The 25337-nt window shown below is 34.0% G+C and overlaps 1 protein-coding gene across 1 annotated transcript in view; it reads left to right on the top strand.

Moving 5' to 3' along the window:
• The first annotated feature begins 11468 nt into the window (after positions 1–11468).
• MED23 (mediator complex subunit 23) overlaps positions 11469–25337 on the top strand; it is a 97390-nt gene continuing 83521 nt past the window's right edge. The window contains exons 1-4 of the mRNA XM_067283418.1: positions 11469–11699; positions 20109–20228; positions 20298–20422; positions 23118–23229. Coding sequence (XP_067139519.1) covers positions 11661–11699; positions 20109–20228; positions 20298–20422; positions 23118–23229 — 396 coding nt within the window. The 5' untranslated portion in view covers positions 11469–11660. The remainder of the gene's footprint in view (positions 11700–20108; positions 20229–20297; positions 20423–23117; positions 23230–25337) is intronic.

The following is a 25337-nucleotide window of genomic DNA, read 5'->3' as shown; positions in this document are numbered from 1 at the left end:
TGGAAGACAAAACAGCGCGATATATCCGAATAAGCCAGATAACCAGGGACTACCGTATCGGCAATACCGTGTAAAAACCCAGAATAATCGTTCGTTTGTACTTAACGAGAAAAATAATGTTCTTTTACGTCTAAATTATGCCATTCGTTAGATAAAGAATTATTTAATTACGGGTTACGATTACAAGGACTAAAGATCGGCCAGGAAGCCAAGTCTTTCGATGCGCGAAGATTCGTCACGGAATTTGAGAAAATAAAATACTTCTCTATGTCTAGTTTTACATAAAATTCGCATCGTTAGATTTCGATGAAATTTCTACGTATTTTATTTTTCGTTAGTCCGTTCCAGCAAACAAATCGAGGTACAAAATAACTAATATGGCGCATTCCGGACGCAAAAGGCGGATTTCCTAATTGAAATAATTCGCTACGTGAACGATATCGATCGAAGGAATTCGAAGAAATTAAAACTTTAAATAAATTCTATTGTTCGTTTCGAGAAACCGAAATTCTCGCTTTCGTTTACGTAAAGTTATCTAATTATAATTATAAATTACGTAAAGAGTTTGTTTACAAACAACAAGTTAATAGGGATAATAGTGACTGTAATATGTTTACCGACACCGACATGCAGTTTATATTTAGTTACTTATACAAATAGTAAATGTTATATTTGAGGAACTAGGTAGACAAACAGTGTTACTACGTTGCAGTGGCCTAAAGTTGAAGTAATTTGCACGGTTTCGTTTGGGTTCTAAGAAATGTCGGGAGACGAGAAATCCGATGTCGTTGATTCCGTTATCAGATTTTCAGGTTTCTTTTCTAGACGTAAGATTTAAGAGTACCGATAAATGGGATTGAATGTTTCTGCGCTAATATTAATATACAGAAAATAATCCAACACGACGCTTTAAATACTTATAAATTGTGACGTTGGTAAGACATAATTTTCTGTCATTTATTAAAAATTCGACAATAGATTTCCTTTCCCGACTAAGCGGAGTATCCAGGTCAAATGCTTACTACTAAAGAAACGTGATGACTAAAATATAAACTTAACTTATAATTATGGAAAAAATAATAGAGAGGGGAAGACAATTTCTACAATCACAACTAATTTTATGAAAAAATGATGCAGGTATATATAAAAGATAATGATTTTAAACGTTCATTTTTTATTTCTTATCACGGAATAAACCGGGAGGTATCGAAGAGGCGCCGTACGTATGCGATGGCGGGGGACATCATTGACACCAGGAAAAATTAAAATTTATTTGTTCCAACTTCAAAACATATTTTAAAAAACATTTCCGACGACAAATACGATGCGTCCAACTGTATGCGTTAATTAATATAAAGACACTTTTTAATTATTCAAATATTTAAACTTTTTGAGTTAGTTGTTCTTTAGGTGCTTCCGGATCCGTCTTCGTGGCACCATATCGGAAGGTTTCGTAGTATTGGAAGTTACTTTTTATCGACATAATATTGGAGGTTTCTAAAATAGAATAAGTTTTAGTATTCCGTTAATACTGTATTACTACTTCCAGATTCGTTAATTTTTGTGGCGCAACTTTCTTCCGTAATATATCGAATTTACCACAAATAAAACTCAGAAAACTTTCTCGTAATTGGGTAATTGGACGGTGTTATTTCGAAAGCTTTCTTATTACTTGTTTACGTATCAGTGGGAAGAAAGTACTGTTGCAAAAATGTTCGAAAAAATTAATGAAAAACTAGATGAACTTAGCGATGGACGAATGACTAAAGAAAATCATATGTTCGGACATCAAGCTTACCAAGAGTGAATAAACAACCTGTTGAGAAAAGAGAAGTTGTAATTTTTCAGCCTAAATCCAGGAGCTGGAGAAGTGGAAGACATTCATTCATTCAATATCTTTATTACGTACCGCGTTACGTATCCAGTTCCGCGTGGCACTACCGAGAAGCGGAAGACACAAAGAAGAAAATCAAGGAGCATATTCAGCCCCATAAATTGAAGATTGGAATAAGAGGAATTAGAAAGCTTAGAAAGGGGCTATTGCCGTTGAAGTAATTAAATCAGAAGATAAGGAAATTTTGTAAGAGACTGTAGGAAAAATTGAAGGTGTAGAGGTGAAAGAACCGCGAAAGCGCTTGCCTAAGGTTATCATACATGGTGTCCTTCACGAGATAGATAAAGCAGAACTAACGGATTACATATACGAACAGAATGCTGAAATATATGAATGCAAGTACACTATAGAAGGATGGGGTTTTACACTACTCAAAAAAGGTTTTTACCCTAAATTCCAACTAGGAAACAGAAACAAACCAGTTACAAGCTGGGTGGTAGAGGTAACACCTCCCATAAGGAAAACGCTGATGACACTTAAAAAAGTTAAGATCAATTGGGTTCGCTGTAATATAGAGGACTTTATTCCAATAATACAATGTTACAATTGTTGTAAAATGGGCCACTTTGCGAATGATTGTGTTGAGGAAAAGCCCATATGCAGTCAATGCAGGCAGAATCATAGGTTCATATGATTCTGCCTGCATTGACTGCATATGGGCTTTTCCTCAACACAATCATTCGCAAAGTGGCCCATTTACAACAATTGGCCAAATATGCGGAATGCCCAAATAAGAAATACAATTAAAGGTTTGCGCTAATTGCGAAACATGAAAAGAATACGAATACCAAGCAAGATCACAGCAATACAAATTAGATTCAAATTAGACCCTTGGGGCATGATATACAAAATCAGCACTGGCAAGATCAAAACAAGATCGGTGCTTGCATCGGTCAGGATTGGGAACAGACTTACAAGTTCCCTGGAGGAAACTGTGGACACATTAATGTCCCATTTCTTCCCCAAAGACGATATAAGTGAGGATGAAGAGTATCATGGAGCGATAAGAAACGAATTAAGAACGGAATATGAGATGGAGGACAATCCGCCATTATTGAAGACGAGATTGAGAGTAGTATTAAGAAGATGAAGGTTAATAAGGGTCCTGGAGATAACGGAATTGACCTACATATACTTAAGCAGAGGCATAGCTACCTGGAGCAGTTGGTGCAAATTGCTCCAGGCGCACGAGTCACGAGGGAGCCAAGTTAGAAAGGGCGAAATAAAAACTTGTAAAAACATTTGTAAAAAAATGTTTGCATTTAATAATTAATCAAAACTTATTTAAGAAGCAGCGTGTCACAACACTGTCTTAGTTCTTTGGCTGTATCAATTGAAAAAACAATAGCTTGTCAACTTGATCTGGAGAAAGTGATTGACCGATTTGCAAACGAAAAGCGAGAAAACAATTTTTAAAGTTTTTTTTTATTTATTATTATGTATTTGTTATGAAACTAAATATGCATATATTTTGTCAATACAGTTTATATACTGTGTAGTAAATATTATTAGGTATTCCGTACTTAAAGAATTATTTTGTTTTATTAATTAGTATAATATTATAGTATATTAATATTATTAAATTGAATATCTTATTGTTGAAACGCCTCGAATCTCAAATAAATTAAATAATTAGATATATGTTTTTAAATTAAATGTTCAAAACAAATTTTGCGAGACCTCTTTCGAGGAACAAGGGGCGCATCGATTCTACTTGCTCCAGGGCGCTGAATATGTAGCTACGCCACTGTACTTAAGGTAATATGGAGTTGCCCAAAGGTTTTAGCTAAAAGTTTAATTGGTGATTATTGTATGGCATCTTTCCAAGGATATGGAAAAGAGCTTTAATGGTTATTATTCCTAAGCCTAATAAAACAGATCGCTCAGACCCATCGAGTTTCAGGCCCATTAGCCTGCTCCCGACAGTGGGAAAAATTTTGGACGATCTGATGATAAATAGGATAATGTGGCACATTAATACCAATAGCGGACTGAGTGACGTGCAGCATGGCTTTTGTAAGTAGAAGTCCATAGAGGATGTTATTAATAAGGTCATAAAGGACATCAATGATACATTGCAAGATAATAAATACGCCGTGGCAATTAGCCTCGACATAAAGGGGGCACCTACCCGCTCTGGGGACCCGGATCGAATCCGAACGGGTCGAATAATCCCCAGGAATTTTTCGGGGGGTGGTCCGTTCGGATATGTCGGGCCCGTCCCTCACCACCCGGTCGCCCCATTGTGGGCCTGGCCGAACCCATAATGGGCCTACTAAAAGAGGCCCTCTTAGTGCCCACAGGGCGGAAAGAGTTAAAAAAAAAAAAAAAAAAAAAAAAACATTGCAAGATAATAAATACGCCGTGGCAATTAGCCTCGACATAAAGGGGGCATTCGACCACGAATGTAGCAAGGAATACAGTAGAGCGTCGTTAATCGGAACGTCGGTAATCGAAATGGCCGGAAATCGGAACGATTTTCATTCGGACTGTGTCGTGCTGAATCGAACATTTTGATACTAGATTTACTTCTAAAGTATAATTTTCATGTTTTTTATATTCTTCGATATATTTATTTTGTTTGTACAAAATGCAGAAATAATTTTTAACGATACGATAGCCTCGATTATTATTATAAAAATTTTCGTTAGGCTTAAAATCGACGAAAATTCAACACGAAGCGACCCGCAACGGAGAAAAATTCAACACGAAGCGACACGCAACGGAGAAAAATTTGAACATCGGACAGGTTAATATATTTTTTCGTACAAAGTCGGAAATCGGAACAAATGACTAATTGGAACAACCCCAGTCCCCAATTAACTCCAATTTTCGACGCTCTACTGTACTGTTGAAGTTAAGGAAGCTCAAATACCCAAGGAACTTGTACAACTTGGCCGCCGACTATTTTTTGATAGATCGGCATATTATGAAACTAATTATATAAGGATACAGAAGAGTTTGGAAAGAGGATGTCCGCAGGAATCTAAATCGGGTCCCAGCTTTTGGAATATTGTATTTGATGATATATTAAAGAAGATCTGCGAACATAACATTAAAGCAACAGCCTATGCCGATGATTTACTGGTAATTATTCCTGGTCATTCTCATAGAGATATTGAGAATAAAGGTACCCACATTCTCACCAAGATCACATAGTGGGGTATGGAGCAAAAAGTTTCATTTAATCTGAAAAAGATGCTTGGAATAGTGTACTCAGGAGGCGGGAACACGCTTTTAAGACCACCGATTATTAAAATGGCAAACGAATCCATCAAAATGATTAAAACGACAAAGTATTTTGGAGTAATCCTAGATAATAAGTTCTCCTAGAACGATCATATAAAGGAAACAAAAATCAAAAGTATAAAAGTGATGAATAAGCTCACCCAGGTAGCCTAGAGGTTCCTGGGGGTTAAGCTGTTAGGCCTTGGACGTAATCTATGAGGGCCCATTTATCCCTATGCTAACTTATGCATAAAGTTTTATGTCATCCATGTACATGAGATGCGACAGTGTAAACTGTGTTGTATTTTCGTGTCTGACATTGTAACCATATTGCGTGTTGTTTAACATGTTGGATAATGGATTCAGGGCTAGGCAGAACCAGAGAGGACTCAAGGAATCTCCTTGAAAAATTCCTCGCCTAATAAAAATTTGGTTTGTTTGTATGGAAGTGTTACTGACCCTGAGATGTAGTGTTGTTCTCCAGTGCTGCATAGTGTTTTGAAAGAATGCAATGAGTGATGGATGTATTTTGTACATGTGTAGAATATGTAGCAGCCAACTGTGTGGAACACTGTCGAATGCTTTTCTGTAGTCTATATATGCCATGTGTATGTTTCTGTGTTGTTTGTGTGCTTGCCGTAGAATGACTGAATCTATGAGTAACTGTTCTTTGCATCCCCTGTGATTTCTACGACAACCTTTTTGTTGTTCCGTAAGAATGTCGTGTTCTTCAATATGTTTGTATATTTTGTTTGCGATACAGGATGTCAATAATTTGTAGAGTGTTGGAAGACATGTAATTGGTCTGTATTGTGTGGGGTTTGTGGTATTGTTGTTTTTAGGTTTCATGTAGGTGATGCCCTGAGTAAGAAAATTTGGCATATCTTGTGGATTGATGATGATGTGTGTTAGGTGTTTAGCTAGTTCCTGGTGCAGTGATGTAAACTTTTTGTACCAGAAATTGTGAATGTTGTCTACACCAGGTATCTTCCAGTTGTGTGCTCTGTTAACAGTGTATTGGAAATCATGTATGTTTATTTCAGCACAGGGCATAGTTTGTATGTTGTGCAAGTTTCTGTTCTCCTCCTCGATCCAGCCTGCATCGGCATTGTGCGTGACAGCACTGGACCAAAGAGAAGACCAATATGTTGTGAGTTCTTCTTTTGTTGGTGTGCCACTGTGCTGTGTATCAGTGTTTGCTTTGTTATTAATTTGTCTGTAAAAAAGTTTTTCATTGTTTGTAAATGATTTATTTTGTTGTTTTCGTAGTGTACATGTTTTGTAAATTATTATTATTATGTTGGGTTAAGTGAGATATACTCGGTTAACACCGGTGGCTGTGTACTATGCCGGACCAAAGTCAAGGCATAGTAACCAAAACAGAAATTAAAGAAGTGTATCAGTGTGTGTGTCTGTATTCAGGAATTTTCTCACAATATGACATGTATTCAATATAGTGGCCTTCTGTAGTGTGATGTATGTGTTTCTATTCAATTGTAATGTGCCCAGGCTTTTGTGTAGTGTGTGTGGTATGACACCTGTAGAGGAGAGAACAACAGGTACAATAAGCACCCTATCCATCCTCCACAGATGCCTTATTTCCTGGGCGAGTTCTGTGTACTTGCTAATTTTTTCAGTGCATGCGTTTTGTATATTGTGAGTGTTTGGAATGGATATGTCTATAATGTATGTGATTTTATTGTGTTTGTCAATGAGTGTGATGTCTGGTCTGTTGTGGTAAATTGTTTTATCTGTGATTATGGCTCTGTCGTAGTACATTTTGTGCGTGTTGTTTTCCAATACTGTCTGTGGAATGTATTTGTAGTATGGTTCGTGGATGTCTACTAATTTGTGTTTCCTTGCAAGCTCTTGGTGTATTATATTTGCTACTTGGTTATGTCTGTGTAAATAACCTGTCTGTGCCAAGAGCTTGCAACCAGAGGTGATGTGTTGTATAGTTTCTGGGCATGATGTGACATTTTCTGCATGTGTCATTTGTGAGTGTTGCATCTTTGAGTATGTGTTTTCTGTAGTTTTTAGTATTTATGACCTGATCCTGTATGGCAATCATGAATCCTTCCGTCTCCCCAAAGAGGCATCCCCGAGCTAACCAGCTGTTTGACGCAGTTTTGTCAACAAAATCCTGGGCCAGGTCGTAAGGATGCCTGCCATGGAGTGCCTTTCGAGCCCACGATTGCTTAATGGTGTCTATGCTTTTTATATGTTGTGTTGTGTCCATATGATGTGAGTGTAAGTTTAATGGTGTGTTATTTGAGTCTGTTAAAGTTACTGCTTTATGTAATTGTGATGTTTCTTGTTTCTTGTAGAAAAACTCTCGCAGTGACTGTATTTGTTTGTAGTGAAGGTTAACTATGTCAATCAGGCCACGTCCGCCATCTTTACGTGGAAGGGTTAATCTTTCTGTGGCGGATTTAGGATGATGTTGTTCATGCTTAGTAAGTGTAGTTCTTGTTTTCCTTTGGAGTTGCTCAAGATCTGTGTGAGTCCAATGTATAACTCCAAAAGAATATGTGAGTACTGGAGATGACATATGTGTTTATTGCTTTAACTGTGTGTTTTGCATTTAACTGTGTTCTGAGAATAGCATTTAACCTACTTTGGTATTCTTTAATTAATCTTTGCTTTATTTGTGCATGTTCTGTTAGTTTGGCCTGTTGGAATCCTAAATACTTATAGAACTCGCCCTCTTCCATGGATTCAATAACGTCTCCATTTCCAAGTGCAAAATCTTCTTTCTTCAGGATTCCTTTTTCTATGTGAACTGTTTTGCATTTATCTAGGCCAAATTCCATTTGTATGTCCTTGGTGTATGAATGTGTGATTTGTAGGAGTTGATGAAGTTGTTTTTGTGTGGATACATAAAGTTTTATGTCATCCATGTACATGAGATGTGACAGTGTATACTGTGTTGTTTTTTCATGCCTGATATTGTAGCCATATTGTGTGTTGTTTAACATGTTGGATAATGGATTCAAGGCTAGCAGAACCAGAGAGGACTCAAGGAATCTCCTTGAAAAATTCCTCGCCTAATAAAAATTTGCTTTGTTTGTATGGAAGTGTTATAACCCTGAGATGTAGTGTTGTTCTCCAGTGCTGCATAGCGTTTTGAAAGAATGCAATGAGTGATGGATGTATTTTGTACATGTGTAGAATATGTAGCAGCCAACTGTGTGGAACACTGTCGAATGCTTTTCTGTAGTCTATATATGCCATGTGTATGTTTCTGTGTTGTTTGTGTGCTTGCCGTAGAATGACTGAATCTATGAGTAACTGTTCTTTGCATCCCTTGTGATTTCTACGGCAACCTTTTTGTTGTTCTGTTAGAATGTCGTGTTCTTCAACATGTTTGTATATTTTGTTTGCAATACAGGATGTCAATAATTTGTAGAGTGTTGGAAGACATGTAATTGGTCTGTATTGTGTGGGGTCTGTGGTATTGTTGTTTTTAGGTTTCATGTAGGTGATGCCCTGAGTAAGAAAATTTGGCATGTCTTGTGGATTGATGATGATGTGTGTTAGGTGTTTAGCTAGTTCCTGGTGCAGTGATGTAAACTTTTTGTACCAGAAATTGTGAATGTTGTCTACACCAGGTGTCTTCCAGTTGTGTGTTCTGTTAACAGTGTATTGGAAATCATGTATGCTTATTTCAACACAGGGCATAGTTGGTATGTTGTGTAAGTTTCTGTTCTCCTCCTCGATCCAGCCTGCTTCAGCATTGTGCGTGACAGCACTGGACCAAAGAGAAGACCAATATGTTGTGAGTTCTTCTTCTGTTGGTGTGCCACTGTGCTGTGTATCAGTGTTTGCTTTGTTATGAATTTGTCTGTAAAAGAGTTTTTCATTGTTTGTAAATAATTTATTTTGTTGTTTTCGTAGTGTACATGTTTTGTATCGTTTGAGTCTACGTGCTTTGGCAGCAAGTTTTTGTTTTAGTGTATCAATGTATTCTGTAATGTGTGTGTTGTGACGTTCATGTTTTGTGTGTGTTTTTATTTTCTTGAAAATGTTTTTGAGCTGTTTCCTTAATTTAGGAGTTATGTTGTTTTTAGTGTATTGTGTCAGCCTGCCTAATTGCTGTCTAATGTCATTTATTTGTGTTTCTATTCTTCTCTGCCAGGCAGGCTTGTGATAGAATTGTGTTTTCTGTGTATTTGTCTGTGATTGTACTTTCAGTCCATGTTGTGTCACTACTGTGACTGCCCCAGCATAAACTAATGTATGAATGTCTGAGAGTGTAGAAATTGAATGTTTACATAATTTAGTGTTTTTCTTACTTCCTTTGACGTGTTGATTTTTGGTATTCGTGGTCGTTGTGTGGGATCTGTGCCTGTATATTTAGTGAGTGTTTCCTGAAATATAAGTGAGAGCGTATTAACTAAATCCATGTCTATGTTATCAGTGATGGATGAGGAAGTGTCTGTAGTATCATTAGTGGTAATTGTTGTATGTGTGTTATTATCAATGCTTGTTGCTGGATTATCCTGACAGGTTACATGATCTTCATTAATGTTAGATGTTTCTGTCTGTTGATGTATTTGATCAGCAACCTGTTGTTTGATAAGTTCAAGTGTTGTTTGTGGAATAAGGTTGTTGTGTATAATTGTTCTTTTTTGATCAACAACCCTTTGTTCGGTGACAGTGAGATGAGGATACTGTTGTGTGAATCTAAGGTGTAGTTGTTGTCTGTATGCTGTCATGTTTGTTTCGAGTTTTGTGATCATGTAGTAAGTACGGATGATAAACTCATTCATTTCTACTGTCCATTTCATCCGTTGGCGTGGTTTTCCAGCCTTTGTGGTCTGTGGATGCATTGCCACGGAAACACCAAGGCTGGGTTGGTTCCTCACATCTGTTGAGGGCATTGCAGTAGCCATGCTTGAGCCGGTGCTGCTTTCGCCACCGGTAACCAAGGGAGACTGTGGCCTATTTTTCGAACGTGAGCCTCTGCCTAACCCAGGAACGCGGACCTTGTTAACCCGGGTGACGTCCGAGCCGGTATCACATTTAGATCTGGTTACTACCATGATACATATCTCCACAGAATGTGGGTGTGTGGTCACTCTTAGCTTCATTTCTCCCCATAGACCTTACTGGCATGGGTGTCCCTACCAGGAGCTTGTGCTCCAGCCTGCATTGCCCTATGGATCAGTAAAATTACTGGGCTCTCCCACCACGACCAGGTGGTGACCATGGGAGAGTTATTGTTATTATTATTATTATTATTATTATTATCATCATCAACTCATCTCGATTATATTATAATATTTGTTTGTTTAGTTAAGTTATAGCAACGGAACACTTGGGCGATCTGCCTAGGGGAGTGCCTTCCGGGAGGTCTTTTTAAAGAAAACTGGCCTCTATTTAGGTGTTACTGATCTGTAAAAAATCCGGAAAACTCCACGTGGACAGCCTATCCGAGCGAGGTGCAAAACCACGACCAGTGTTCAGGGAAGAACCACTTAGTCGCTTTTTTTTTCAGTAAACAATAATTAATTTTAAACTATTTACCTTCGGCTCTTGGTCACTGGTGGATCTTATAAGATTTTCTTTAACATATATTATAAAAATTAGAATTAGAATTAGAAAAAAAAATTATATATATATTTTCTAATTCTTTCTGTCCTGTGGGAATTAAGAGGGTCTTTTAGCAAGCCCATTACGGGTTCGGCCAGGTTCACAATTGGGCGGCCGGGCGGTAAGGGGAGAGGGGCCGACATATCCGGTCGGATCGTCCCCCGTAAAATTCCTGGGGAATTTTCGATCCGTCCAGATGCGATCCCGGTCCCCGGAGTGGTAGGCTGCCATTTTGACTACACGATGGGCTTGCAAAAAGTCAATTTTACTTGTTACAGCAGAAAGAGTAAAAATACTGCTTGTAATATTTATTTATTTCTACAAATAGGAAATTATAGATACTGTATTTATAGTTAATTGTGTAAATAAATATAAAATTGCAACGTTTAACAAAAGTAAAATACTTTGCTTTTGTTAAAGCAAAAGCAAAGTATTTCACTTTCGTTAAACGTTGCAATATATTTATTTATACAATTAAATGTAATACCGTCGGCCATGTTTTATATTTTTTAAAAGTATTTACAGTATTTGGTGCGATAAATATATTGAGTACGATAAATTTTACATATTTATCGTACTAAATAAAACAAATTTTTAAATAATAAATAAACAGCTTAAATAAGAAATAACAGCTTTTAACTTTTTTATTCGATTAGTTTACTTGTTACATTTTAGCAGACGACGAGTCTCGTCAAACTGCGAAGCGACCTCTAACGGCGCGTTTGATGAAATCGTGATATGATTCGCGGCTGGGCTGTATGTGTTTCCGAAGCGCTGATGTTTGTAATGTCGAAGGCTTGGCGACGTGTTTTATTCATATATGATTTTTGTGTACTAATCCGAGTCGCGGTTTAGACGTTCGATATTTCGGTATAACAGATCTCGTTCCTAAATATTCGGGTTATCCGTTTGCCAAACAATCTGATGTCGTACGTGTTTTGATATGACAACGCAAGTTAATAATTTCGTAGATACCGTCTTGGTAAGTAAATTAAATATCGACACGATCTTTACCGTTGTAAGTCGTCCGTATTCGAGTAAATATAAAACGGGAATAAAAATGTACGGGCCCAAAAATGATCTTTCGTCAGATATTCTGCCCCCAAGGTTTCCTTTTGTCTCCTGGTTTTACCAAACCCCAATTGTTCACTCTAAGAGGAACCATTTAATCTGTCTTATATATTTAGTAAACACTTTAATTTTGCCTTAGCGTTCCAAGCAGCATCACCCTATCAAAGTATATGTAAACAAATAATTTAATATATTTGTCACGAGTATTTTTAATGCCTTCTCACAAAGAAGGAAGCCTGATTTTAAATCTTTTTAGGATGCTATTGATTTTTTTTTTTAAACCAATTTTTACAAATCGTTCTACACTGTGGGAAGCTGATCGTAAACTATTGTATTTTGAACAGAAACCTGCCACCCCGGGAACAAATATGCAGTGCCGTGCCATTCCAGTTTATGTGGGTTTTGCTGTATTTTGAAAAGGGTTGTCGGCAGAGAAAGAACAAGTGATGCTGGTAACGACAAGACATATTATTGTTACGCTGGTAATTCGGTCGTTCTTCTGTTTCATGAGCCGTCGCATTTTTATAAATTGTCTCCTAAGTTTGATGTGTTTTGGAATGTATTGTCTGAGTAGGTAAATTATTAAAATAAGTTTAACCCACCAGGGGTGTTTCCGAAATGCGTCTTTGGCATGATGTCGACGACGGAGCTCTTTCGAAACTGTAAATAAATTTTGTATGTTGACTGGTCTGTCTTGGCCAACTTGTGGATTGCAGGTGGAGTCGTGGCTGCCATCTCTATTTTTTCTGTTCACTGTTGGCACTTTATTTTGTGAGTTACGGGCAGTTATGTTTTCACCATATGTACTTTGTATTTTTGGGTGTTTGAAATAGTTATGTTTATGATACATGTGACTTTCTTAGGAAAAATGACAACAAAGACAGAAGTGACGTCAAATTTTTAGCCTTACGTGCTTATGGTAATGTTAAATTTGCCGTGACATGAGTTGTTTGAAAACCACATTTGCCTGCATTCTGGCATTGCACTCCCGCTGTGTGACGGCATAATGTGGAATGCAAAGAAATAAAATTTTACTGAATGATCTGCCCAACTTATTCAGTTATTTTAAGTCTAATTAATAATTTAAAGTAAATTACTTTGTTTTGGATTATTGATTAGACTTAAAATAACCTGATAAAAATCTAGCATATTGTCTGGTTATTCTAATAGATCAAATTTTGGATATTATCAAATATATAACAATGAGAGGATGTAAGTCGGGGTATTAATTAATGTACCGTTCCTTTTCAATTTGGATGGAGTTTTGCTGGCATTAAATCCCAGATGAGACAAATGGGCTTAGCAGGGCTTGTGGCAACTCGCTTTTCTCACTATTACTCACTGTTTTTCAGATTGCTCATTATTCACTCCTTTTTTTTAAAAAACTTTACTTTTTTACTAATTTTGAGACCTGAATGTACCTTATGTACTATATGCCTTATTTTGGATACAATTATGCATGTTTACAAGGTTTGTGATAAAATAGATTGGGTAATCATTAATGATGTATCTACCTCGTAAGAGTTTATCGTGGCACTACCTATTGGCTAGACAAAGTATGATGTGAGCAAAAGAAGGGCTAGAGGAACCAGCAACTTTCCATGAAGTGATCTTGGGGAGCCAGCAGGGACACTATGTAATAAATTTGGAAATGAGCTAAGAAAGTTATCAAACTTGCATCATTTTTATGTCAAATTTTCATTGAAGTTTCAAAATATGAAAATACCAGCAAGATATTGAAATGGACAATGTATTTTGGACCATGTAAATCTGAAATGATGCAGATTAATAAGTATAATTAACTAATGCTGAAATGCAACAATGGCGGCCGATGTTTTGATTGGAAAAAATTGACCTAGACTTTAATGCAGTTTTTTAGAGAACTTTCTCCTGTATAGTTAGTCGTGTCCACCTTGATTTGTTGGTCGCTGTGTCGAGTTTCAGACAACAGCAGCACAGAATTTACACTGAACCCTATTGCAACATGGGTCAAAATATTCTCCGCAGTGGATGGTGGATCCACATATTTACTATTCACTGAATATTGAGCAAACATTTGACAAATACCTAATGGTTTACTCTTGACAATTGTTTGGCATTTGACATTTACTGATTATTGTTGGTAAACTGTGCCAAATCAAAGGAGACAAATATTTATCTCTATGTATCATGTTGTCCGTCCACATTATTCGGCATTCTACAAATAGCAAATATGTGGATTTGACCATCAGTGTTTCCATTTTAGTCTTTGTAAAACTATATTTTGTTTTTTATTTTAAAATTTAGTTTATTTTTTTAATGGTTTATAGTTTAAATATTTATTTTTTTGTGTAGTTCTTTTCTGGGCTTTTTTGTAATATGGTTTAATTGTGTTTTTTTTGTTTTTAAAATTTTTTTTTATGTTCATATTTTCCTGCTTTGGTGAAGTGATACTATCCACCATTTTCTTCTTTTAGGCTTTTTTTCATTACAAACTACTTATAACTATAAAAGTAGTGGCACAAATTTTGGTTGAGAATTATCCATTTTCTGTATCTTGACAAACATTCGCTGTTCCCGCAATGAATCATCCCTTGGCAAATAATCCAATGCATGTACACATGTATTTGACAAGTGACAAACTGTTTGGCAAAAGGTAACTATTTGACATTTGAAAAATAGCAAATGTATGGATGCACCCTACTGTAGTCAACAATTGGATGGTTTCTGACTGACTGACCTACTAAATTTTCATTGTAAGCAATTTGCTACTTTTTGAGCTGCAAACACTATATATTTGGTACTTTTCTAATAATGTTGTATGGAAAAATATTTAACCACATATCTTACAGATAGTGAATGTAACACAGATGATATGAGTCAGATAAGGCTTTTTAACAATAACAGTTGTTAAAAAAGTCACCTGGAAGTGTATATTTGCTACTACAGTTTGTCATTAACTGAAGACATATTTAAATCGTAACTTATCATAAAAGAAAGAGGTTAAGGGTGAAAAAGCAACATCTAAATAGTATGAAATTTTAAGAAAAGATTTACTTTGATAAAGAAAATAAATAAATAACACAAGTTTTTTATTTATTCTTATTAATGAAAATTAATAAAGTTAGCATTTTATTGTAAATGAAATTGAAAAGTGTAAATTCCTCTCTTTGGTTACTTTCTTGCATAATTTGTTACTTTTGAAAATTTTGTGCCACTTTTATAATGCTAGATCTGGTAACATGGCTGATATATTGATGGGCTAAACGTTTAATGGTTATTCAAATTTTGTTTAGAGTTCTTGGCTTTTGTAGTTTGCTCATTATCCATTCATCTCTATTCTTCCTTAGGCTGTAATTAGTATTTCAGTGATTTCAATGCAAAATGGTGGGAAAATGTCACATTAGACTCGATTATCTTACAGAGAAGGATTAGACCTGACTAGCTTACAAATATCAGAGATGAGAAAACATGAAAATGAAAAGAAATTCATTAAAAATGGCCAATTGTAATTTATGTAGTAAAAATATTCAAGAATACAAATAAAAATATTTGTCTTCATAATCTTTGTTGTTTTCAGTCACCATTGATGATTTAAGATACATAAAGTTTACCCTCTATTTGAGGCAATGCCTCTGCAAAAACATAAATTAGTTAAAAGATGTCCTCTGGCAATGAATACCATAAATTAAAACAAATAGTATTGTACAAATGTATTTTGAATTGTCAATGGTGACTGTGAACACAACAGAATATAAATAAAAATTTTTGTCTTTATATTCTTCAATATTTTTACTATGAAAAGAATTAAATTGTAACGATGGTGGACTGCATGCCGATCTCCTTCATAAGCAAGAAACGAGAAAATTCACATCCAGGCGTTAAGTGTTAACGAATATCGCTATAATCACTAGTGCTTTCGACGAAACTATTTTCGTCTTCCTCAGGTGGATAAAAACGGATAAAATCCTCTTTCAAATCAAAAAATTTTCGAAATGCAAAAACCGCTCAGTTTCCGTTCTACAATTACACGGAGGAGCACGTTCCTGCCGGATTCTCAAGATTATACAAAGGGGACGCAAGTATATCCCCCCACCACGCGATACCGGTGCTTCGGATGCGGTCCCGGCGATCCTAGCGGCGCTCAAGAACTGTCAAGCTGCCACCAAATTCCCAAGTATGGAACTTTTCATCGTTTCAACACTCACTTCTCAACGGCGTTCCACGAGTGACAGCAGTATCTTTGTGAACAACCACCTTGTAAGGCGGTACTTGGAGACGTCCAATTTACGGCTTCTGATCTCGGACAAGGAAAAGAAATTTGTCCTATGTAAAGAAGACGACTTTCTAGCCAGAGCCGCGGACTTCCTCAACCACTCCCACACGGTAGTCCTACAATCTGACCCAACTCCTACCGTTCTTAGGAAGACTAAGAAAATAATATCTCTTTCTAGTATATCTGCTCTTCCTGGGCGCGTGGATCCTCCATCAAACGTAGCGTGTCCCAGACTCTTTTTCGAGGTTAAAACTCATAAGGAGGGTTGGCCATTGAGGCCGCTAGTTAATAAAAGGACTCACCCAACCTACCACCTGGAAAAGGTGCTCGCCAAGCTACTAAGTGGGCTCCTGCCTCCTTCCGCCTGGGTTACATCTTCCTCCATTGAAGCAAAAACATCAATTTCTTCCGTCTTGGGTAACTCATCCTGCAACGAGTATAGTTTTTACAAGTTGGATGTTGTTGCACTATACCCCTCGGTTCCTCAGTTCGAGGCTGTCATGCTTGCAAATAGTCTTCTCATCAAGGAGTGCTTTACAGCGCAGCAGGTCTTAGAGATACGTGACGCCTTGCTTTTTATTACCGAAAACAATTATTTTCGGTTTAATGGGAGGATATACCTACAGAAGCAGGGGGTCCCCATGGGCTCACCGCTTTCTGCGGTATTGGCGGAGTTACTCATGAGGCATGTTGAGCAAAGGGTCTTCAATTTCCCCCTCACCATAGCATATCCATTGTTATACCTCAGATATGTAGACGATATCCTTGTTGCTTGGCAGGACACGGAGGAGGATTTCCTCGCCTTCAAATCTTCACTCACGAAAGTTTATTCTACCATCAGCTTTACCTGGGAAAAAGAAAATGAAGGGGCTATTGCGTTTTTAGATCTAAACATCTCCAAATCCCAGGGAACTTTATCGTACTCCGTGTTCCATAAATTCAACTGCTTACCACCTTTAATCCCTGCTACAGCATTCCAGCCGCAGCATTATGTTAATGCAGCTATCGCCCCATTAATTAGAAGGGCTTTTTTGTTATCTTCCAGTCAAACAGCTGTCGACATTGAACTTAATGCCATTCGCTCAGCAGTAAACGCGGCGGGGTACACTAATGCCAAGTACAGGTACCTCCTAAACAAGGTCAAAAGATCGCTCTTTCCTCCCACGGCCTTACATGTTCCAAACGAATGCACGGTAGTCCTTCCCGCATTACCGTTCTGTGGCCGAGTCACCATACGTATTTGCCGTGTTTTTAGGCAACACGCGCTCTTTCTACCAGTCTCCCCACGGCCAAATCTTAGGAGGCTACTGTGCAACGACAGGGATGCTACCTCCGTACTAGAGAGGTCTAGAGTTTACTCCATCCCATTGGAAAATACTGCTTCCGGTACACTAGGGACACAGAATGTTGGCCTGTCGTATTTCCGAACACCAACTTTCCATCAGGGCAGGCAAAGCAGACACCGAACTAGCAAGAATACAGCACCCATACACCCCGCTATGGGACCAGGTGATGATGCTCAGGCATTGTAATAACAGGAGCGTCGTGTTTATTTGGGAGGCCTTTCTTACCGCTGCACTAAATCCGTGCAACACGCCCACGCTTGATTTGCCTGTTATGTGGGTTAACTTATATAACAGATTAAAACAACACCTCTAGCTCCACATTTCAGTAATTTATAGCGCATGCGCTACGTCACCACGCGCGCACATTTAAATTTCTTCTCACTCTGTTCCATCGGTGGTGTGTTCCAAAGTTCTAAAGCGGTTTTTGCATTTCGAAAATTTTTTGATTTGAAAGAGGATTTTATCCGTTTTTATCCACCTGAGGAAGACGAAAATAGTTTCGTCGAAAGCGCTAGTGATTATAGCGATATTCGTTAACACTTAACGCCTGGATGTGAATTTTCTCGTTTCTTGCTTATGAAAAGAAATTGGCAAGAACAAAATAAGTGAAACCAGTGGAAGATTGAAGCAAGCATTACAAAGAAAGGACTTAAATGAAATTCAAATTGCACATGGCATTTTAGGAGAAACTCAAGTTCTTACTCAGGAAACAAAAGAAAGAAAGGCTCAAGCAAGTAACATTCAAGCAAGAAAAGGTTGGAGAAGAGGAAAGGAGTACTCATCACATTTTATTTTGAAAAAAAGGAAAAAACTGTGTACAAATGAAGATTACACTAGTAGAAACAAACATTATTGATCATTTACAAATAATATGGATAACTAGAAGAAATTACAGTGAAAATAAAATTATTGATCTATTGTAGTTGCATATACCACTTCCTGTCTATTTTCTTACTGAAAGATTTCTCATTTTTTGATCACATTTTACTCACTATTTCTGTCCAAAAACTCACTTTTCTCACATTCAAATAGCAAAACTCATCATAATTTTGATATTTGAATGTCTTGGAACACGTGCACATTTGTATCCTGAATCGAATACCTTTCAAATAAAGTCCGAAATTTAACGGCCAGCTTGTAATGAATATATGTAGAAGCCTGAGGAAGAGCCCAGAAGGGGCCTCAAAAACATTTTTAATAATAGAGCGTAAACATTTTGGTTATTTGGTTAAAGTAAGTCAATATATATTCAACCCAGTGTGTTGGGAAGTCAAGTTTCTCACTAGTTTTGACTACAAACCTGTGTGCTACAAACCCTGGTTTAGCTACATCTGTGAAGGAATTCATGTTGGCAGATGGTGGATAGAAATATATTTCTTTGTTTTGGTGACACTATCTTTGATATAAATATTAAATAAATAAATAGAGTACTGTAATTTTGTGTGGATAACCCTTGGCAGGGTATAGCCTGCAACAGCATATATCTTACAGAAAATTGCAAGAATAAAAATAAAACCTTTGTGTAATCCACTTCATTATTTACTTTGTATCAGTGGCAACCATCAAAAACAAGGTAATTGTCAGAATGCGGTTTTGAAGTTTCCATCTCAAGCATTAAAATATTGCTTTTTGTTTCATTTTTGTTAACAAATCATTGAAGATATATACATAAACAACCAAGCCCAAATATTCTACAGTAATCATATTAATTTCCAGATTATTCAGATTAGCTAACTAATAATATAAAATAATTTTTTCTAAAGGTAGGGCTAGACTAATGTCTTATACTAATAATAACTAATAATTACAGTAATTTTTGAATTAAATTTGATAATTTATTTAATAATTATTAAATTTAATTTGGTATAATAATTATTTAAATTGAAACTAAAGTTGGTATTACTTTTTTGTTTCATTTTTTGAACTTTGTAATGTAGAAATCTATTTTACTTTATTAATTAAACTAACATTTGTATAAAATTTAAAATATTAAATAACTTTCAATCCAGCACACATTAGAATGCTGTATTTGCTGTTTGTGAACTTTTCCAGTTATGTAAATTAAGTGTTTTTACACTTAATTTATCATAATAATACACTTAATAAATAAATATGATTTATCATTTTTATTTATGACTAATTTGTTTTATCCAGTAGTAGTAATGAAATAAACTTAGAAAAAATTAAACAGAAAATCATCATAGTAATATTAAAATTTTTGTTTAATTTTGTTCAAAATGTTGTAACCTTTTAAACACAATTTAATCATGAGTTTCACTTGTTTTAATATTGTAATTTTCAAAAGCATCATCAGTTGTTTTTTGAATTTTGTTACAAGTCAATGATTTTAATATCTGTTTAAACTATTAATATTCTTTTGTTTCAACTCATGATTGTAATTTAAAATTGGCATATATAATCTGCTCCACTGCATAACTTGCACCCCTTTTCAAATTATAAACAGATAATCTCCAGATTGTCTGCATGAAATTATGGTAAATAAATTTGGGGTTTCTGTATGATTGTTACACATAGATCTTACGTGCACAGGTTGATGTTAAAATGAGGGTTGACTGTTTTTCAAATTCCATAATTTTTTTAGATTAGATTAAAATGAAAAAATTTTATAAATTTTTTGAGATAAATCATTGTCTATTGTCTTTAAAAAACTTTAACTACTTTATTTTTTTACATAAAATAAAACTTGGTATTAAAATAGGTTGCAGAAGAACTTGAAGAAACTTTCAATGGTTTCATAATTCATTCTCCAGAACAAGAACAATGGAAATTAAAAACTTATCATGATGACCTGAAATCACTTTTTACTAATCTACCACAGGTACATTTTTTTATTTATATACTTTGTTTTGTAAATTATTATTGTATGTAACTGTAACTGTTTTAACAGGAGGATTTAGATGCTGCAGTTCGTCATTATATTAATACTACTGCAAGTTTAAGTAGTCAAAAACAATCAAGATTATTATTAAATTTAATTGAACATGTTGTAGTAGCAAATTTAGTACCTCACAAGTAAGTTATCAGTTAATATTTCCATAAGAAATTTCTTTACAAATTAAGTTTAAAATATTTTGCTTTTTCTATATATCATTTAAAGTTTTAAGAAATATTAGAAAATCAGCTAAATTTAAGTTATATCTATATGTTTAATTTTTTAAAATTATAGATATCAATTCAGTATATGGTACAAATTCAACTTTGAAAAATTGACTAAAGACTCAGTTATGTTTAAATCTAATAATAATCAAATAGCTTAATTGCTGGATTGTTTTTAAACAAAATGAAAAATAATTAACAGCTAAATTTGCTATTTTTTAGAAACAATTTGATAAATTGGCAATTTTTCTAATTGGCTTCAGGATCACTGGTCTTTTGGTTATTTTGTATATTAACATATGAAGATGGAGCAAAACAGGATAGTGATACAAGTTGAAGTATCATGCTTGTATAAGCCTGTATTGTGCTTAATAAATGCTGTAACTTAGTAGTAAATATTGAAACTAAGTCCAAAACTCCACTAGTGTAAAATTGAGTGTAAAAACCCTAGCTGATTGAGTGTGATGGAGGGTCAGCTGCACAAGTGCAGCTGACCCTCCATCACAAACACTTAATTAAAGCTTCATTAACACTTAATTAAAGCTTCTGCCATGTATGACAATGGATTGCTAGAATTAATTTTGCACATTAATCAAATCTTGTGTTAAGTAAAACTGCATTAAGCAAGGGATACCTGTAATGTTAAAACTAATCAAACAACTTCACAAGCACCAAAATGGTGAGAACTAGAGATAGAATCGAGTGAACATGCATAAATTCTTGTTTTCTGCAATTTTTGCATGATTTCAGATGATGATGAAGTCCACTGACTTCTGATTGGTTGATGGTACTGTTTTATGGATGTATTTGTGTCAAGTATTGAACACTGCTCAACTCTTTATGCTCGTTTTGTGCTTTGCTCTGGCATAAAATATCATAATCACGTGATTAAAAATAATTATGACAAGGATTTTTATGCTAATACAGTCTTAATCTTCCCTAAAACCTGGCCTTAATCTTCACACTGAAAGAAGATTGTATAAGATACCTGTTGTTATTCAGTACTCTTTGACTAAGGAGGCAACAGTATGTTTGGCAGTCATGTTGATATAATTTGTTAAGTTTTTAAAAACACTTGCATGTAAATAATGCAAAATTTTATAGTTTTTTGATTCTTTCTTTCAGTAGAGCATTCTGTTAGCTATGTGTGACTATAAAATCTTTCACTAGTACTGTTGATTATGAAAATAAGTGAAGTAAGAAACACATCTTATATAACTCCAGCAATACACTTTTAATAGAGTAATAATGTTTTTGACTTAACTAGATATGTCTTCTTCAGTTGGAACAAACATTAATTTTAAATGAAAGAAAGCATATAGAACATTTAGACGTTTTAAACGCAATGAAAATTAAAATAATAAATAAAATTTGTATTGATTTTAAATACAAACACACACAAAGATTATCTTGATACCAACAACATAGAGATTCTCAATAGGATATCTTTATTTAGTAAAAATTTGTAAATAATTACCAAAGACTGCTGTATAAAAACAAAATAAGTAAAATTGGGTCCTAACGATTAGTATTTACAGACAACTTTAATTTTTATTATTTACAAAAAATGATTCCATTTTTCTAATTCTTAAAGAAAAATAATCCAATATGATGGAAATTGCATTGTGTTTGCTAGGCTTCAGATTCAGCACTGAGTTGGAAGTTTCTTGTAAAGTTAAAATGTTGATTTGTACAAAACTTAGGCATTATGTAGATATTACATTAAGTGCTAAATTGGGGCTTAAGCATACATAATAATGTAAATATGTACAGAAAAACTTCAAACTTAAAAATTCCAAGACAACAGTAAATTAAAATGATACAAGATGGAAGGTCTCTAATATCTGAGTTCACTATAATGGTGCATTCATATTACTTGGTTTGATTGACAGTTTTGTGAATTTGACAAAATATTATCATATTTGTGAAATTGGCACTTCAATAGCCAATTTCATGAATTGTGCAGATTTTTACTTATTTCATGAAAAGACCAACATTTCTGGATTTAATGTAATGTCTTTCTAGTTAAAGATTATCTAATTATTACAAGATAGCAATTCTGCCTGTTTTTAGTGTCAATTATTTTATTTTTAATCACATAAAAATTATTTTATTCATTTTTATGTAATTGTAAAATACTTTGTGAAATCAATGATTTGATTATTATTTGGATTTTTTTAAATTTCCTTATCTCCTTTATCTTACTTCATTTGTTCCACCTAAAGTTTCAAATATAATTCAACTTCCAAAATTCAAACATTGTTTATTCTAGTGTATTTGTGTCTTTTTACAGTTTCTGAAAATAAAAGCTTGATTTTCAAAATGTTAAAAACAATCTGATTTCTTTATTTTAGATTATTTTAAAGTTATTTCAACTAGTCATTATGATGATTAATAAATTTCAATAGCATTTAATTGATTATAGATTTGTTTGCAACATTAATAATAAAGAAAAATAATTAATTAATATAATTACATATAAAACATAGCCTTAATTATTAAAGTTGTTACAGGATATTTTTATAGTTAGTAAGCTATATTATAGCCCAAATAAAATCCAGTGGTATTGTTTGATTATTAATAAAGTAATGTTTTGTTAAATTATTTACAGGCTGGTCTGTGATGCCTTGTTAAAGTGTGAAAATTTGCAATATCAAAATGTTGACTTTTGGTGTCAGAGTTTTTACTTAATTCGAAGAATCATATCTGGAATAGATTATAAGGTAAACACACATTGATTGATTTTTGTTGTAATTAAAATTGAAAATTAATTTTATTCTATACACATATACATATTTTTTTATGTTAAAATTAAAGATATTTAATTAAATTTTATTTGGAATTTTAATAAATAATTAATTAAGTTTTAAATAAAAAATCCAAAATGCCAATTAACAAAAAGTATTGTATCAGAGCAAATAAAACATTGTTATGAAGAGCAAATCATGCATAATATAATTACTATCTAAATGCCTTAGATTCATTCGTCTTTAGAAATATAATAGAATGCAGTACAATAAAATAGAAATTACAAATGAAATATTTTTATGTTTAATACTTTTTCTTTAACCTATCTGATGTTCAAATTTTTCTCCATTGAATGTTGCGCCATATTGAATTTTTGTTGATGTTAAGCCTAACAAAAATTACACATTTTTGAAAAAGATAATCATGGCTATTGTATCATCTGAAATTATTTTTTTATTTTGCACAAACAAAATAAATATATTAATAAATGTAAAAACAAAAAAAAAATTACATTTTGGAAGTTAGTTTTAATATAAAAATTATAACAACTAACGACATCTAATTTCAAAAACATTCTGATGCTGAAATGATATATCTCAGGTCAACCGGTCAAGGTCAGCAGGTCGTGACTTGAGATATGTCGGGAATAACACAGGACAAGTTAATAATTTCACATGACAAATATATACTATAGGTCTTTCTGCAATTTGACATTTTCTTTTGGTCACTGTTTCTGAAATTTTAATCTTACTTCTATATCCATTTTTATACTTCAGAGACTTATATCCTTATTTTTAATTATTTTGTACCTTCATAGATGGAGAAACTTTTTAACAGTAAATTTATAAAATAATTGATATCCCTTGTGTTATAGAATTAAGAAATAATATGAATATTTGATTTAAATGTTTCACTTTTGTTTGACTGGACATCACTCTGTTATGCCTATAAACTACTATTTTTCTAAAAAAATCCAACAACAGGTTGCTTGACTTTCCTGGCAACATTTAAAACTGCATGTGGTGCCATCTGTTATGATATTTTATTAAAAAAACTTTTTATATTTTTAACTATTATAAAATGGCAAAAAGAAATGTAATTTTGAGGGTAGGGATAGGTTTTATAAAAATTGTAAATGCTAATAACAAGTAAAATCGTCATAATTCTGATCTTACTGGAGATACACACAATTGCCTTTATCTCTTCACTTCTCAATTTTTAATCACCAAAATACTATCAATCCTGTAATAAACAAACCTTTCTGCAAAATTTCAGAAATTTTTGACAAAAAGCACAGGAGCTATTAAGCTCCAAAGAAGGTGAACAAAATCATGCCTTTCCACACACACAACACAAACACAAAAACAAACAAATATTCATACATACAGAAAAATTTCCTAAATTCTTTTACATTTCTCGATGGTTCAAAGTCCAGAGTCCAAAAATGTAAAAAATCTTGAGGGTCACTTTTTGACTGATTGCCTTACTTTCCCAATTTGCTATATAACAGAGCCAGTAAAATAAAACTGTTGATTTAAAAAAATCATAATTACTAATAAAATTTTATTGTTCTATTACTAATATATAATAAAATGACAAATGTTTTAGGGAAGATTTTTTTGTCCAACTATATACAGTTGTTTTTCTATTTTGGGACATATAGTTCCTAAATAGAAAATACTGACAGAACATAACTGTACATAGTAAGAAACCTGGACCTGAAGTTGGACAGCAGATCTGCTTGAAAATGTTTGTCATTCTATTAAATATTTGTGATGGAAGAATAAGGTTGTATTATTAATTATTGTCAAACGTTTCCACTTAGAATTTACACAGTTTAAGATTTAAAAAGATTTTTTTTTAAATACATCTTTACTTTATTATTTTTCTGAAATCTTTTTTGATACTTTTTAAAAATTCTTAAGGATGGAATCAATGTAATGAATAAAGAATCTCATTAATAATAATAATAATAATAATAATAAAATAATCAAACGATACAAAACATGTACACTACGAAAACAACAAAATAAATTATTTACAAACAATGAAAAACTCTTTTACAGACAAATTAATAACAAAG

Source organism: Centruroides vittatus, unplaced genomic scaffold (assembly GCF_030686945.1).
Source record: "Centruroides vittatus isolate TY-2023 unplaced genomic scaffold, ASM3068694v2 contig_986, whole genome shotgun sequence".
Classification (NCBI taxonomy): domain Eukaryota; kingdom Metazoa; phylum Arthropoda; class Arachnida; order Scorpiones; family Buthidae; genus Centruroides; species Centruroides vittatus.
The sequence above is the reverse complement of the archived record's forward strand: the minus strand, read 5'-3'. Positions and strand labels throughout refer to the sequence as shown.